The 16,460-nt window shown below is 43.7% G+C and overlaps 1 protein-coding gene across 3 annotated transcripts in view; it reads left to right on the top strand.

Annotated features, from left to right (window-relative positions):
* Ano6 (anoctamin 6) overlaps window positions 1–16,460 on the top strand; it is a 187,060-nt gene that overhangs the window by 66,970 nt on the left and 103,630 nt on the right. For all 3 annotated transcript variants that reach the window (XM_021183693.2, XM_021183694.3, XM_029469721.2), the window contains one exon: window positions 7,401–7,483. In XM_021183693.2, coding sequence (XP_021039352.1) covers window positions 7,401–7,483 — 83 coding nt within the window. The remainder of the gene's footprint in view (window positions 1–7,400; window positions 7,484–16,460) is intronic.

Below are 16,460 nucleotides of genomic sequence, written 5' to 3'. Positions count from 1 at the left end.
CAAACTGTAAATTAAGCCATGCAGCTTAATGCCTTGCATCTGGGGCTCGCTCATGATCTTCTTGGAACCAAAGTGCATGGGCAGCTCCAGCTGTTGGGCCCTGCCATGCGCAATTCACACAGCACACCTTAGAGTCTCCAGCAGGCTCCTCTCCATAACTGCTGCTATCCGTGGTGGTCACCCAACAGTCCTGGCATCTCTAACAGGCTGTGGTATGTCACAGGTTACACCTTTACCAGTGGCCTTCTGGCCTCTGTGAGACTCTGACCCTGCCACAGGATGCTAAGCCTGAGCTGTTCTCCAAGACCCTTCTGTCCTGGGGTCTCCGCAGCTCCTGAGGCTGTGTGTCTTCACCAGTGGCTTCTCCTGGCCTCTCTCACAGTGCCAAGTCTCAGCTGTTCTCCATGACCCCCTTGTGTTTTCATAACTGGTATCATGTAGGGGTGGTAACAGTCGGGTAAACTTACACATTACTTAATCCAGCTGCCAGCTTCAGCGGCTGACACAGCTTCCTTCTGTGTGCTGACTCGGAGGAACACTTCCAGAAGATGACCTCCCCCCCCCCCCCTGCCCGCGACCTGACTCTGAGGAACATTCCCAGAAGATGGCTCCAGAGATACTGGTCTCTTCTTAATCACAACTGATTTCTCAGCTCCAGCTGACCGGATGCACATACTCTTGATTTACAACAGCACTCGAATAACCCCGATTGAGTCTTTCAAGTTCTCTCTGGATCTTCACAAGCCAGGCCTCTGTCTTCTGCACTGCTCCCAGCTTTATCTTCCCAGTTCCCCCACAGCAGCTCAGTAAACTCTGTTCACTTGATGACTTTTTCACCCCCAAATTCCAAACTTTTTTTATAGACATGGCCCCCCAAAACAACACTGACAAAACCTAACCACTACACGACTAATATTTTTCTCAGTTATCACTCTGAGTGACCCTAGTATAAAGCCCCGTGGTGACTATCTGCAGCCTTGCAACCTCCTGATAGTCTGAGAGATGGCGTTCATTTGTCACCAGAGTACAGGAGATATTGTTAAACTGAGACTTGGAAGCTGGTGACCAAATGTGCAGGTCAAGGATGGTGTGGGATGGATAGGCTAGGTGGTTAAGTGACATGGGAGTGAGGTGGGGCAGGCCAGTGCTTCTGGAAGGCAGAGGATGCTGGGAAAAGTGTCGGAAGTGTGTTAGCATGGTGGCTGGTGAGGGCTGGCTTTGTGGTCACGTATCAGATACCCAAGGATCCAAGTTCCTGAGGCTTCTATCAGCTGGGCCCAGAACATTCCAGGTGTAGAAAGAATATCCCCGTCCTCCTTCTACCTCCTGAGTGCTGGGACTCCAGGTCTCTGCCACCTCACCTGCCGTGTTACTCTGTTTCTCTCTGGCCATATGTTGGCATAGTTTTTTTGCTGACACTTTTGATTGCTACTTACAATGTTATTTTATTTTTTTTTATCAACTCACATTTAATAGGGTATCCATAGAAACCCAGAAGACAAAAATTAATGTATCTTAAAGATGTATAATTCTGGAATCAGACAGATGCAAAATCCAATTAATTGTTTTACTTTTAGTTGTTGATTTGAAGTGACTGACAACCTTAAATTATTATTTATGATCTGAGGAGATAAGGAAAAATTAGGAATAAGTATGATCAGATTTTTGGAAATGCCAGCACATGCCAGGAAATGCTCCGTAGTCTTGCATTTCCATTTTTCCACATTGTTGAGTTTGCATATGCAAACTTAATTTGTATTTACATAGTATTCAATTTAAAAATAATTACTAAAATGTGGGTGTTTTGCCTGCATGCATGTTTGTATACCATGTTTGTATCAGAAGAGGGAGGGCATTGGATCCCCAGAACTTGCATGACAAATCTGAGTGTTAGGAATTGAACCAGGTGCCCTGGAAGGTCAGCCAGTACTTTTAACTGTCAAGCCATCTCACCAGCCCCTCAATTTTTTTAAACTGTCACTAGTATCTTTGTACTGCCCTGCGATATCACCAGGGAGATGGTTATCGCCATCTTGGGACAAATATGCTGATAGAAAGCAGACTCAGCAGGTAGCATGAGGACTTGAGCCCTATCAGGGGCCCTTAGTCCAGGCCCTTTGCACTTGGCTCTGTCATTGTTACTCTTTTATTCCGATGCTGGGTGTTGCAGTTGGAGCCCCGCACACGCTAGGCAAGTGCTTCTTGCTAGAGCTACACCCCCAGCTCAGGCCAGGCATTACCTGCTGTCTTATATATTTACTGTGGGTTTCGTCATTTGATGAATGAGTCAGCTAGCCTCTGCTCAGTGCCCATGCGTGTGCAGTGAGGTAGATACATTGTCTCCCATTTTAATTACCTTTATTCCAGAGCTCTACATACCAGCTACTTTGTTCCCCCCAACCCCCTGGACTTTCTGAGAGGTGGTTTTGTGTTATCTGATAGGGAATGGGTTGTCTGAGCTATAAGATGATAGATAATGGCTCTTTATTGGCTACCTTGTATCACAGTTTCAATCACTGTTGTAGTACAGGTTATATCTGTTTCGTAATCTGGGTAGTAAATTCCAGGCACTCTTTTTTAATTGGTACACAAGTAACCACATGACTGTCACTTTTTTCATGAGGCTGTCAATGTCTTTTTATTAACCCGTTAATATGGCCAAACCTCTACGCTGTTGTATTGGGTCCTTGGTATTACAGTGTTGAACAAGCCAGAATAGCTCCACCTAAAAACTTTATTACATTGACTATATTGATAAGGTTTTAAAAATATGCTTAGTTCCTTTGATTTAAACTAATTGGTAGGTATCTGGTTTACTGTTAAATTTATAAAAAGTGGGTATTTTATAAGCTTCTTTTGACCTAAACATTCAGGTTTTTTATTTTTACTCATTATAATCCAGTTGATAATATTTTTATTTATTTTATGTGTGTAAGCATTTTTGCCTCCATGTATGTGTACCATAAACATGCCTAGTGACTATGGAGGTCAGAAGTGGGTATCAGATCTCCTAGAACTATAGTTAAAGAGGGTTACAGATCACCACATGGGTACTGAGAATTGAGTATGGGTCTTCTTCAAGAACAGTCAGTGCTCTTAACTGCAGAGTCATGTCTCCAGCTCCTGGTTGACAGTATTCTTACAGTTCTCTGTAAATCTGTCTAGCCTGCAACTTACAAATGATTCTGAAGTTAGCATCAATTATGTCTTGAAAAGGGGCCTTATTCGCCTTAGGGCTTTAAACCAAGGTTTTGGCATTTGCTGTGTTTGGGTGAGCCTGATGCTCAGTTGCCCATTCACTGCGCCTCTGCACAGAACGCCATTGATGTGTCAAGACTTTGGCTTGCGCCTAGAACACTCTCTCTAGTTTGCCTTTGATAGGTGGATAATATAGACATACTCAGGACTTTTTATGTTCCAAGTTTTGAAATTAAGTGAACTGATAATAGCATTCATGGTAGTTTGCTTAATACGAAGCTTAAGGGCAGTACTGAAGGCACATTCCAAAATCTATTAAGTAATGTATTATTTTAAAGAGAGCATGTTTGCTTTTTCAAAAGTATTTTCCCCACCCATTGTTTTCATAAATTCTCAGGTTTTCACCTTAATTTTAAAACTATTTTTTTTTTTGCAAAGAAATGATTTTTTCCCTGTTTGTGTTAGGTTATCAGAAATGAGAGTTTCAAAGGCCCCCTGAGCCCCCTGAATGGAGGAAGATTAATTATTGTATTAGCATCACATATCACCTACGTCTCAGCCGTGTTAGGTCCTGGGGAAAATAGTTGAGGCTTTGTCCTGCCCACACAAAATGCCAGTAAAGCCATTTTTGTTTTTATTTACTCAGATTAAGTTTTTCTTCTGTGTTGACATTAGCTGCAACTGTGTTCATTTTCATTACGAGAACAGTGAGAGCTCTAAGCCATTCTCTACCTCTACAAACCCATTCCTCTGTCTCCGTGCCTGGGATTTAACAGAGCCCTGGGTCCTAGGTCTTGTTTCCTCTGCTATATGAATGCCTTGTTCTGAACGCCTTCTTAAGTCTGTCTGCCTGGGCAGAGGAGAAGAGAAGGAACGAAAGTGAACACATGGACCTCAGATCCATAAAAGACAAATTGTACAGGTCATACTGTAAGAATTCAGAGAAGATGGCAAACAGTCACGCCACCTGATTTATAGTGGTCTTATAAAAATACACACAGTATGATGTTTCATTAACTTTCTAAAGCACTAGACCATACATACCACGTTTGCAAGATCTTCACTATCTCTGCAGTTAATGCTGTACGAAGGTTAGGACTTTTATTCCAGGGTGTGAACCAAGCTGCACTCCGGCTGTGGGGAACCTCTCACAGCCTGGTGTACAGACAGCCGTGTGTTAGGACAGTCGTTCTCATCCTTTCTGATGCCACGACCCTTTAATACAGTTCTTCATGCTGTGGTGACCCCCAACCATAAAATTATTTTCATTGCTACTTCATTACATTAGTTTTTCTACTGATATGAGTCACAATGTAACTACCTGCTACGCAGGATATCTGATACAAGACCCCAGAGGGGTGGAGACACGAATTGAGAACCTCTTTTTTAGGACACTGTGAAGGTGGTCGCAGGAATATAGTTATTTGGGACAACTGTTCTTTGGCTGTTGAAGTATTCAACTTACTGTGACCCTACTCTCTGAACTCAACTGGTCGTATGGAAATTGCAGACCTCCTGGGCTCATCAGAGTCACTCATCTTGTCACCTTTGGGAGCTGCCTTCTCCCACCTCTGTTTCCTATTTCTTCTCTGGTACTTACGTAGAGGGTCCTCTGATGGACTCTTCAGAAGAGGTGGCCACCTGCTTGGGCTGGCTGCCATTTCTACTGGCCTTTCTCTTCAGGGTATAGGGATACTAACATGTGCGTTAAGTGTGCAAACAAAAGTATTCTGTGTGAATCAAATCTGTAATTCCAATACGGGGATTGTATTTTATTTTATTTTTAAAGAAAGGTACACATCCTAAGTAATATGGCAGAGAGGAGCTGTCTCAACTTTTGGCTGATGACTTGGCTTTGTAATGATCTTACAGTCAGTCTCTCAGGAATCTCCCTATGCAAGCTGAGGTGGTTTTTTGTTGTTGTTGTTGTTGTTTGTTTGTTTGTTTGTTTTTGTTTTTGTTTTGCACTGGAAAGAAGAAAAAAAATTTTTTTGCATCAATAGGAACCAGCGATTTCACAAATCCTTTTAATGTATTCAAGAAATCAGCTGTGTAGTGACTTTGAAAATTCATACTACTACTACAGGTAGAATTAAAGGCTGTTCCTAGCTGTTCTGTCAGGAGCATCTGAGGATGTGTGCTGCTGAGTGTAACATGTACCTCGGCTCTCTTCACATCCTTAACCTGTCGCTTTTCAGGTCGGTGGCTTCTTGAAGAGATGTGGCCCTGTTGATAAATGAGAATGTCTATTTAGACCTCTTCCAACAGTTGACGCTCTGTCAGCAAACTTCACTATTTAGTGCCTCTTTAAGGGTGTTTCTTTCTATATAATCAAAGCTACATGATTATATAAGTGATTTCTAGTATAATCTTGTTATTTGAATTTTTCTGCCCTTTTTTTTTTTTTTTTTTTTTTTTTTTGGTTTTTCGAGACAGGGTTTCTCTTTATAGCTCTGGCTGTCCTGGAGCTCACTTTGTAGACCAGGCTGGCCTCGAACTCAGAAATCCGTCTGCCTCTGCCTCCCGAGTGCTGGGATTAAAGGCGTGCACCACCACGCCCGGCTTTTTCTGCCTTTTTTAAGTAAACTCGAATGAACAAGGCAAGTTCTGCTGATTAGCCTCCAGCACAGAACACTTTTTCTTTTTCTTTTTTTCATTATTGGATATTTTCTTTATTTACATTTCAAATGTTTTCCCCTTTCCAGGTCTCCCCTTCAGAACCCCCCTATCCTATCCCATCCCTTCTCCCCCTGCCTTTATGAGGGTGCTCCACCCCCACTCCTATTCTCCTGGCATTCCCCTACACTGGAGCATCAAAGACCCTCAGGCCCAAGGGCCTTTCCTCCCAGTGATGTTCAACAAGGCCATCCTCTGCCGCATATGTGGCCAGTGCTATGGGTCCCTCCATGTGTATTCTTTGGTTGGTGGTCCAGTCCCCGGGAGCTCTGGAGGGTCTGTTTGGTTGACACTGTTGCCCCCTACCCACCCCCCACCACTCCGACATGGGTCTGCAAACCCCCTCAGCTCCTTCAGTCCCTTCTCCAAACACTCCTGAGCTCAGACCAATGGTTGGCTGCGAGCATCCGCCTCTGAATTTGTCAGGCTCTGGCAGAGCCTCTCAGGAGATAGCCAGGACTGACAGGAGGAGGCTCCTGTCAGCAAGCACTTCCGGGTATCCACAATAGCATCCAGGTTTGGTGACTGTATATGAGATGGCTAATGTCCACTTATCAGTGAGTACACATCATGTGTGTTCTTTTGTGACTGGGCTACCTCACTCAGGATGATATTTTCAAGTTCCGTCCATTTGCCTGTGACTATCATGGAGGTCTTTACTTCAGGCTTCTTCAAGGCTATTTGATCTAGAATCCACAGAGCGCATAGATTAGTCTGCTTCCTCGGGGTCCATCACACTGGGCTGTTCTTTCATTCATGTCAGGGTCTTAATGCCAACACAGGGGTTGACATGATAGACTGACCCACCTCCTGAACTTTTCTACTCAACCTTACACTGCAGTCACCGAATACCATGGCCAGTAGTCTCCTCTGGCTGCTGATCTTTTGACATCTGGCTCATCTATTCTGAGATTTGTATTCATAATAGATCCTGGATCCCCAAGACTTAGTCCAAGAAAAATGTAAAATAGTTCACTGATGACTTTTAATATAGACTATGTTCATATTATTCAAATGTATTCAAATGTTGATGTATTGCTATGGATTAAATTATACTATTATAAAATAGTTCACTAGTAATTTTTAATGTGGGCTATGTTTGAAATGTTAATGTATTATTATTGGTTAAATTATGTTATTATAATTAACTTCACTTGTTTGTTATTAGATGAAAGTATCTACTGGAAATTTTTACTTGGCTCCCATTAAAGTGTCTGTCAGATACTGCTCTTCAATATATTTTAAAACAGAAACTGACTCCCCTCATTTGCCTCTCCATCAGTTCCCCGAGAGACCAGCAGGATAATGACTTCCTTAGCTGCGCTACAACATTTAATTGCAGTGGAGAGGCTGGTAATTTTCCATGCTAGATGCAGCCTAGAGCATTTTGAGACCTAGCCACATGCATGAACTAGTTGCTGAAGATGTCGGTAGTCAGAGCGCTCAATCAGCTAAACCTGCAGATGGGCCTCGGACGCTGAGGTTCATCGCTCCCTTGACCTAACTTATTTACTGTTTCTTTGCAGTGCTGGAAAACTTTGACCAGACAATTGTCTGCCCCACCTTTGGATCACTGGAGAATCAGCAGGACTTCCGGACTCCAGAGTTTGTAAGTAACATATCTTAAAATTATTTGTCAGTAAGATTTTCTTTGAGAGACACATTCTATTCTTCAGTGGCTTAGTCTGCCACAGGACCCCTCAGTGACTATTGAGACTTTGGTGTCTCTTTGGCACAGGTGAACTGACCTCCAGCATCCCAGCATCCTGAGCTCTTTTGCCCCCTGTATGTGATTGCCGTCAGGAACTCATTCAATAGTAAAAGAACGAGGAGATGTTTGCAAAGCTTCCTGCTCCGTTGGCTGATTTCTGTTGCTCTTGGTTTCTGCTCTCAATAACCTTGGAAATCAGTCTTGACTGAGCACAGACGATGCTCTGACCAATGCAGTTATTCACAGTGGAGTGGCCCGTTTCTCGTTTCCGTCAGGAACCTTCAGTAATGCAACCCGAGAAGGACTAGGACTATCTTACTCGTTGTTTCTACCAAGAGGGAAACTAATGTTCTCACTGCGTCAGACATTGAAGATTAGCCATGGCTCCTACCCTCAAGGAATTAAAAATCGTATTAGATGCTACTGTGATTTTATTAGTGCCTTATTTAAAGAAAATTAAGCATGTAGGATGCCTTGCAGAATGCCTTTCAAAGCAGATTTTATATTAGTCTCCTAAAGTGCTTGTCTCTCTGGCTCACGCCTTATTAAGGCAGCAGAGACTCAGGGAAGCATGGCAGCCTTGACCGGATTTACCTGGTTTTTACCTTCCTGTGAATGACTAGTCTACCATTTGTATTGGCACGAAAATGTGTGTGTGTGTGTGTGTAAGAGAGAGAGAGAGAGAGAGAGAGAGAGAGAGAGAGAGAGAGAGAGAGAGAGTGAGTATGTGTCTCTGTATGTGTGCATGCATGCTCATGCTTACATGTGCATGTGTGTCTTTGTACCTGTGTGTATACGTGTATGCATATATCTTTTGGAGGGTTTATTTTCAAAGTGTGATGATATTACCTTCACCACTCCAGCAGTTGGGAGAGTGTGACTGCAATACTGATTCTGTGTGCCCCCCTCAGTTACACACTTAATTGTACAGAGTGTACACCATGCTGTGAACTGAGAAGGATTACACATACAACTGTACCCACAATGCAGGTTCATGTCTGAGTGGGGCTCCTGCAGTATCCTTGCACAGATGGCCTGCTTTGAAAAGCACTTGGGTCATAATACAGAGACCTGGCACTCAGTGACTCCTGTTACAGCCAGTGTGAGTGCCAGCGAAGGGGAACTGAGTGCACCCAGTAGTTCCCCATCTCGAAGGGCAGAGCAGTTTGATGCAAAGGCAGGCAGCGCTGATACAGACTCCGAGAGCCACTCGACTGTTATCCTTCCGAACGGATTCTAGTTGAAACTTTGTAAGGATCATAACTAATGTGACGAGCGGTGTGTGCAGCCAGGGGTTGGTGTGCCTGGAAACACACGTGCTTTACACCCATTCTCTGCGTGAAAATGAAAGTTTTCTCAGCAGCTTCTAGTGTACTGAGTTGCTGGTGCTTGGCTCGCCCCAGCAGCTGCTGCACGGATAGAGTGCAGTGCACATAACCCGTGCATCATCTAAAGCAGCAGCCTATGTTTCTTGACTTTCATGGTTTTTATTCCCAAAGTTAGAAGAGTGGCTAGTCTGAGATCAAACGATCACAAGCAAAGTCTAGAGTCACCAATGGCGGTTGCCTTGGAGAGACTCATTTCCACCATGGTTCTGAGGACGGAGGATCCAGAGGGGGGCTTTCCCTTGTTTTGTTTTGTTTTTTTTTTATAACCTCTGTTGGGCCTCAAGAATTTCTGCAAGTCATTTTATTAGACTATCTTGTTGATAACAATATATATGATTGCCCTGTAAGTGTACCAGACAACATATCTCTGTGTCCCTGTGTTCTGATTGCTTTTTGCCAACTTGACTGAGATCAAGACACGCCCAAAAGGAGTGAATCTCAGTTGAGGAATCAATCGCCTTCATTAGATTAGTCTCCAGCCATGTCTGTAAGGCATTTTTCTTAATTGCTAGTTGATGCAGGAGGACCATAGGCTGCTGTGTGCAGGGACCTCCCTCAGCAGGTGGGCATGAGTTGTAGAAGAAAGAGAGCCAAACAGGCCAGTCAGTTGGGCTCTGCCTCGGTTCCTGCCTTAAGTGTCCTGCCCTGACTTCCCTCGGTGAGGAACTCTTACTGAATGCATGAGCTGAGATAAACCCTTTGCTTACCAGGCTGCTTTTGATCAGCATTTTGTCAAGCAACAGAAAGCCTGGTTACTGTCTTTCTCTAATTACACATGCTTACCATGCTCAGGGAGCAATTATTTTTTAAAATATGTTTTAAAGTTTATTCTTGTAGAATTTTATATATATATGCATATATATTGTGTGTGTGTATGTATATGTGTATATATATATATAGTATATATGTATGTATGTCATATGCTTGAATACTATATGTATGTGCATATGTATGTGTATATGTATATATTAAATGTATGTGTTCATGTATGTATATATCATATGTCTGTCTGTATATATCTATATCTATATCTATATCTATATCTATATCTATATCTATATCTATATCTATATCTATATCTATATCTATGTGTGTATATATTTCATGTCAGTATATTATATGTACTATGTATATGTGTATATATGATGTATGTTTGTATGTATGTGTATATATGTGTGTATGTGTATATATTGTATGTCTGTATATTATATGTGTATATGCATGTATGATGTATGTTTGTATGTGTACATGTATATATGTATGTATATATGCATATATATATTGAATGTCTGTATATGTATGTATATATGATGTATGTTTGTATGTATGTGTTTATATCACATCCCTGTACATATTAGATGTGTGTATATATATATGTATATATATATATATATATGTATATATTATAAATTTGATCATATCCACCCTCTACTTCCCCCACCAACATCTCCCTGACAAATCACTACCATATCTCCCTCCCAACTTCATTTCTTCTTTCCCTTCACCTGTTCACTCAATCCAGTTAGTGCTTTCAGTGCATGGACAACTTACAGGGGGTAGGGCACATCCCTGAGGGAAACAGACTCCCCCTCAGCCAGCAGCCAGCAGCTAGTAGGTCCTCTGCTGGCGTGAGGACTTGGGAAGGAATTCTTTATGTTCCCAGGCCATGCCTGTTTGTGATACTCATGACACATAAGTTCTTGTGATGCCTGTAAATAGCTCCTTGTGTTTTCCTCTCAGCACCACTGTTGCCAGCACTCCTGGCCTTATAATAAACATAGCTACTTTATGCTGTCTCTGTGGTAAACAAACAGGTCACAGAAGGAGATCCCTTGAGAATAGGACACTCCAGGGAACTACAGTGTTATATTTAAGAGAAGCCTTTTATGTAGGCAAGAGGGTGTAGCACTGGGGAAGACAGAGTCCTACTGCTAGAGTCAGGTGAGCCTGGCTAATGCCAGGACATCAGGTAAGTTGATGGAAACCTGATTGTTAAATTGGGGCCGATGGTGGGACCTGGGAGTCAGAGGCTTTAATGGCAAAGCAGCATCTCAAACAGTACTGGAAAAGAGAAAGAGAGGTTGGAAAAGTCAGTTTTCTAATTTTCTTTCCATCTGGCCTTTCGGAGGATCACTTGCCACCTGCTGAATTGAATTGAAGGGAGGCAGAGCGCATGCTTGCTGGAGCCTTATTCTCAAATAGTTGAGGTTTTAGGTGGACAGAGAGAGCCATTGCTTTCTGTGTAACAGTGTATTTATCTAGTTTGCTTCACGGGGAGAATAAGGTGCTTTTCAGTGTGGTGGCTTCAGAAGATGTGTTTTAGAGCCCTGTTAGTTGGCCAGCCTTGGTCTCTGGCATCAGAAGGAATGACACAGCTCGTGTGCACTGTGCTTCTCAGGCTGAGGCAGAGTGTGCTGAGTAGATTGGCAGCCCTGTCAGCTGCCTGGAGCCTATAGGCAGTAGCAGCTCCACCTCCCTCCACTCTTCCTCCCTGCAGCTCTGTGTCTCTGCATGCCTGTCTTTGCTCTCTTGCCTACTTTGCAGATGGCAGCTATTGAGGTAGCCAGAATGCTAGACGGTTAATGGGTGATCAGAGATGCAGATGTGTTCTCAGTTATGTCAGACACACGGGAGCTGGAGACTTGTTGAAACTAGTAATAACATATCATCACTGAAAGGTGAGGCAGATGTGTGTGTGGGGGGGGTTATATGAAAAGGATGTGACTAAATACTGGTTTACAGAGACACTTGGCGATCTTGTACGGTAGGACACCATTTCAGTCCTGGTGCAGTTTTGCTTGAAAATGTAAAAATAGTTAACATTATATTATGAATGTTTTCCCAATAGTGCTGTCTTAAAAAAACAAACCTCTTGGGGCTGGAGAGATGGTTCAGCAGTTAAGAGCACTGACTGCTCTTCCAGAGGTCCTCAGTTTAATTCCTAGCAACCACATGGTGGCTCACAACCATTGTAATAGGATCCAATGCCTTCTTCTGGTGTGTCTGAAGACAGTGACAGTGCACTTACATAAAACAAATAAATCTTTAAAGAAACAAGCAAGCAACTTGCTACTGTTGGTATTGGGAGGGGTCACGGGTGCCTTGGCACTCATGTGCAGACCAGAGAACATCGTTGTGGAGGACACCTTTCTCTTCACCTTTATGTTGGGTTCTAGGGATTAAACCCCAGATGGTCAGGATTTCATGTCAGGCAGCAAGAAGCTCTGCCCATGAAGCCACCTTGCATTTTGCAGAGGACTTCTGTGCTCCTGTATATGTTCAGTGTTATCTGTTCCCTTCCACCAGTGAAGCCTGACTCTTCATGTTATAGTTGCTAAGGCAGTTAGTTCATGATCAAGAGAAACAGCCATATGAGTGATGGCTATCATTTGGAGCATGGCTGGGAATAGATGGAGAGGATTATGATTCTGGAACAGGGTGTGGGGGAAGTGGCACTGGGTACTGGGTGCCTGAGCCTCAGGTCATCCAGAAGAGGGCAGACTTAGGAGTAGAAGGCGGGGTAGACAAGATGGCTTAGTGGGTGAGGGCACCAGCCTCCAAGCCAGGTAACCTGGGTTTGATCCCCAAAACCCAGGTTGGGGGAGGAGAGAAATGATTCTCATAGGTTGTCTTTACACACTCACACACACATACCCTCACACACACACTCACTAAGTGTAAAAAGAAGACAAACCAGCCAACCCAGATGCTATTAAGAACAGGCCACAGATTTAGAACTTAGGGTTGATTCCATCCTGCTGGCAATAGAATAGAGAAATGTTCTTCTGCCTGACTCCCAGTCCTGTATCTGGTTGTGAGCTCTAAGGGCTAAATTCAAGGGCTAGTGAGTCATGTCTGGCCATGTAGACTTCACGCTTACCCCAAGTGCTAGGGAATCATGGTTGGACCTGTAGACTTCACACTCACCCCAAGTGCTGAGGAGTTTGAAGTTAGTGTCAGCAGTGGGGAGAGGTCATTGACCCAGGAACTTATGGTGGTCTGAGCACACACAGTTGAAGAAGGGGTGTGGGGGACGTTGATCTAACATCATTACAGCCGTGATCAACGTGGAATTACAGGGATGGAAGGTTAAGGGACTGCTCTGTGATCTGAGCTCCACCGTTTCACCCCTACCAGCCTTTGCAGAACTTGAAGTTCAGAGACAGGAATAATCTTACCACTTCTGATCTCGTGTCAACTTACAGTTTTTCCTTGTTGCTTAGCTTCTATCAAATCTGGAGTAAATAATAAAAGTTGGATGGGCTAAAGAATGTTACAATGGGATAAACCAGGAAGGAGAACTGAAGTTGTAGGACTTAATAACTAGATGGGGAAACAGACTCAGATGGACGAGTACTGAAGTGGAAGCTGCCTCTCTCTGTAATTAAACATCATGATACCCTCAGGAAAGTAGAGATGAAGAGTCTGTCTCCATTTAGGATCTGGAGGGAGCTGGCTCCTCTTTGAAGGGTAGTTATTGCTTGTCACATATTGAGTGAGAATGTCCCCCTATAGGCTCCTATATTTGAATATTTGATTCCCAGAGGGTGTGCCCTATTTGGAGGAGAAGGAGTGTCACTCTTCCAGTTAACTCTCTGCCTTGTGGACATCTCTCAGTGTGTAAGCTCTCAGTTACTGCTCCAGCGCTATGACTGCCTATCTGTCGCCATGCCCCTTACCACTGTGGTTAGGGACTGGAGCGCCTTCTGCAACAGTGAGCCCCAAGTTCAGTGTTTTCTTATGCGCGCTGCCTCGGTTATGATGTCTTAGCATAGAAATAGAAAGGTAACTAAGACACTGCTGTCTTCTAAGAATTATTGCTAACTCTCTGAAATTCTGATGTAATTGTCTTCAACCAGCTGAAAAATGTATGGTCCCAAGGAAGAGTTCTAAGTGTGAATTTCTTCAACAAATATTTGGCATTTATTTTAGGTACTACACTGAATATTCAGAAAAGATGGAAAGTCTGTATCTTAGGAGCTAACACTTTGGTAAGAGAGACTTAAGATACAAAGTAAATAATACAATATAAGTTATAAAATAATATAGATAGGGAAAGGTAGTAGGGATTGGATGAGAGAGAGTGTGTGTGTGTTTCAGGAGTTGTGGGCTTATAACAGTTGTAAATAGAGTATTAAAGTGTATCTTACTGAGAATTGGAAATGCCTGTGTGTGGTACTGGAGCAATCTGGAAGGATTGATGTCTAAGCAGGAGTCCTAGAAAGGGGACTGAAACGGACACGTTAGTGATGTGTTTGTGGACATGGAAGGCAGTCCACCTGGCTGTAGTAGATTGGCAGATGGGAGAATTGTTGGTCTGGGGCTTTGTAGGTCGCTGTCAAGACTCTGGTTCCTTTGTTAAGCTGGAAAGCCATTCAGAGTGAACCTTCTCTGGATGAGGAGAGGGTTCCCAGCAGAGCCCCTGACCTAAGTGGAGGATCGCTTTTCTGTGTGTCCAGAATGGACCGTGAAGAAAAAAATGCAAAAGTGGAAGACTGTCAGGCATGCCAACTGTCTGACATTGCACATGATACTGTCACCTGTGGGGTTCCTGCTCAAGAACCACACATTCCAGCTATCAGGTAGAGAGAGAGAGAGAGAGAGAGAGAGAGAGAGAGAGAGAGAGAGAGAGAGAGAGAGAGAGAGAGAGAGAGAGAGAAAGAAGAAGAAGAAGAAAAAGAAGAGGAAGAAGAAGAAGAAGAGGAAGAAGAAGAAAGAAGGAAGAAGAAGAGGAAGAAGAAGAGGAAGAAGGGGGAGGAGGGGGAGGAGGAGGGGGAGGAGGGGGAGGGGGAGGAGGAGGAGGAGGAGAAAAGAAAAGGTGTTAGTCGTTGATAGTTACCCTTGGCTACCTGCAGCCCCGAGGCCACAGATTGAGCGAGTGTTCAAAGGAATTTAATACTTAGCTTGGCAGAAGGACTCTCGGAAGAGGGGGAAAGTCAAAGACGAGTGAACCAGTGAGAAGTGCTCACTTGGGCCATTGTGCCTCAGTCGGTATTCACAAGGAGCATTAACATTGTGCAGGTACCACACACCCGGGCAAGAAGCCTGTGTGCATGTACTCTGTCTGACCATGGAAGAATGCTTACGCGCGCTGTGTGGCTGATCCAGAGGCTGAATGTATGGATTGTCAGCTCGGAGGAGAATGAGCAGAAGTCGACAGACATGTAAAGAGGCCATTCATAAATCTCGGAGTCACTTCTCTGGAATGCCCAGTATCTTTTCCCAGAGAGATGGTAGTAATTAGACCACAGGACCAGCCAGGCCATTTAACTCAAAATACTAACAAGCCCCATTTTGTACATTCTGCAACATTCTAATCATTTTTTAAAAATCATTACTTCAAAGCTGTTAAAATAAGTCAGTCCTGTTGGCACAAGGCTGGTCCCAGGCACTTTGTATGCTGAGGCAGGCAGTTTGCAAGTTCAAGGCCACCCTGGGTAACTTAAAGAGATTCTCTCTCAAATAAAAGGTGTGAGGGTCTGGGTCAGAGATAGAGTGACAGCTTACCATGCACACCACTCCTGGTTCAAATCCCCGTACCCCTTTCTACAACTCTGCAGTAGGTCAAAGTCCAAAGTCCGGTCAGCAAATGCTTAGCATGACAATATCGATTAACTGATTGATTGGTTGATTGATTGATAACTTTTGAGTTTTATAGACAACAAAGCAGCAGCAGCAGTAGGCCCTGGGTCAGGGGGAGGGCAGTTTCATGATGGAGGTTACCAAGCAAACAGGTTGTGGAGCTTCTGCGAATGCGAGTGAGCTCTGTTGAAGTGGTTTAGCCCTATCGAGCAGCCACAGGTGTCCAGGCTGCTCAAGGATGGTTTCAGAGAAGGACACCCGTAATCTCTGTCTTGGGATCTGAGACAGGAAGATGGGGAGTTCGAGACCACAGTGAGACTGCCTCAAACCACAGCCTCAGAGGGAAGCCAGATTGCCCCCAGATAAGTTTGAACTTTCTGGCTGGTGTTACTTGTCAGCTATGGTCTCCAAAAGCAGGAGTACTGGTTGGTGGAACCGCAATGAACAGTCTTGAGGTGCCAGATGACGAAAGTGACAAATGAGGCATTTAAAAAAAAATAAGTGTGTGTGTGGGAGGATGGGAGCACATTGATTAGGGAAGACATTGGGCACAGACCAAACTGATAAATGAGTATGTCGAAGCCAGAGTGTTTGTCTCCTAGCTGTTACAGAAGGTCTGTGAGTAGATTGCTTATGAATGTTAGAAAGAGGTCACCAGGAGCCAGCATGAGGTTGGTCATCTCAGCCTGAACAGAATTTCTGCCTGGACATGTTATTATTTTTAAATGGAGTTAATTAGACAGGTAGAGTGGGTGAAAGGTACTCTATGTTTATGTGTTTTGATTTTAGTAAGGGAATATAGAAGGAAAAAACCTGCCTTTAAATACAAAATGAAGAAATGTAGCCCTGGGGATTGTACTCACCAGGTAATTGATCTTTAGAAGAATGTGGGATAATGGATAAAA

Source organism: Mus caroli, unplaced genomic scaffold (assembly GCF_978045245.1).
Source record: "Mus caroli unplaced genomic scaffold, Mus_caroli_1 scaffold_16, whole genome shotgun sequence".
In the NCBI taxonomy this organism is placed as follows: Eukaryota; Metazoa; Chordata; class Mammalia; order Rodentia; family Muridae; genus Mus; species Mus caroli.
The sequence above is the reverse complement of the archived record's forward strand: the minus strand, read 5'-3'. Positions and strand labels throughout refer to the sequence as shown.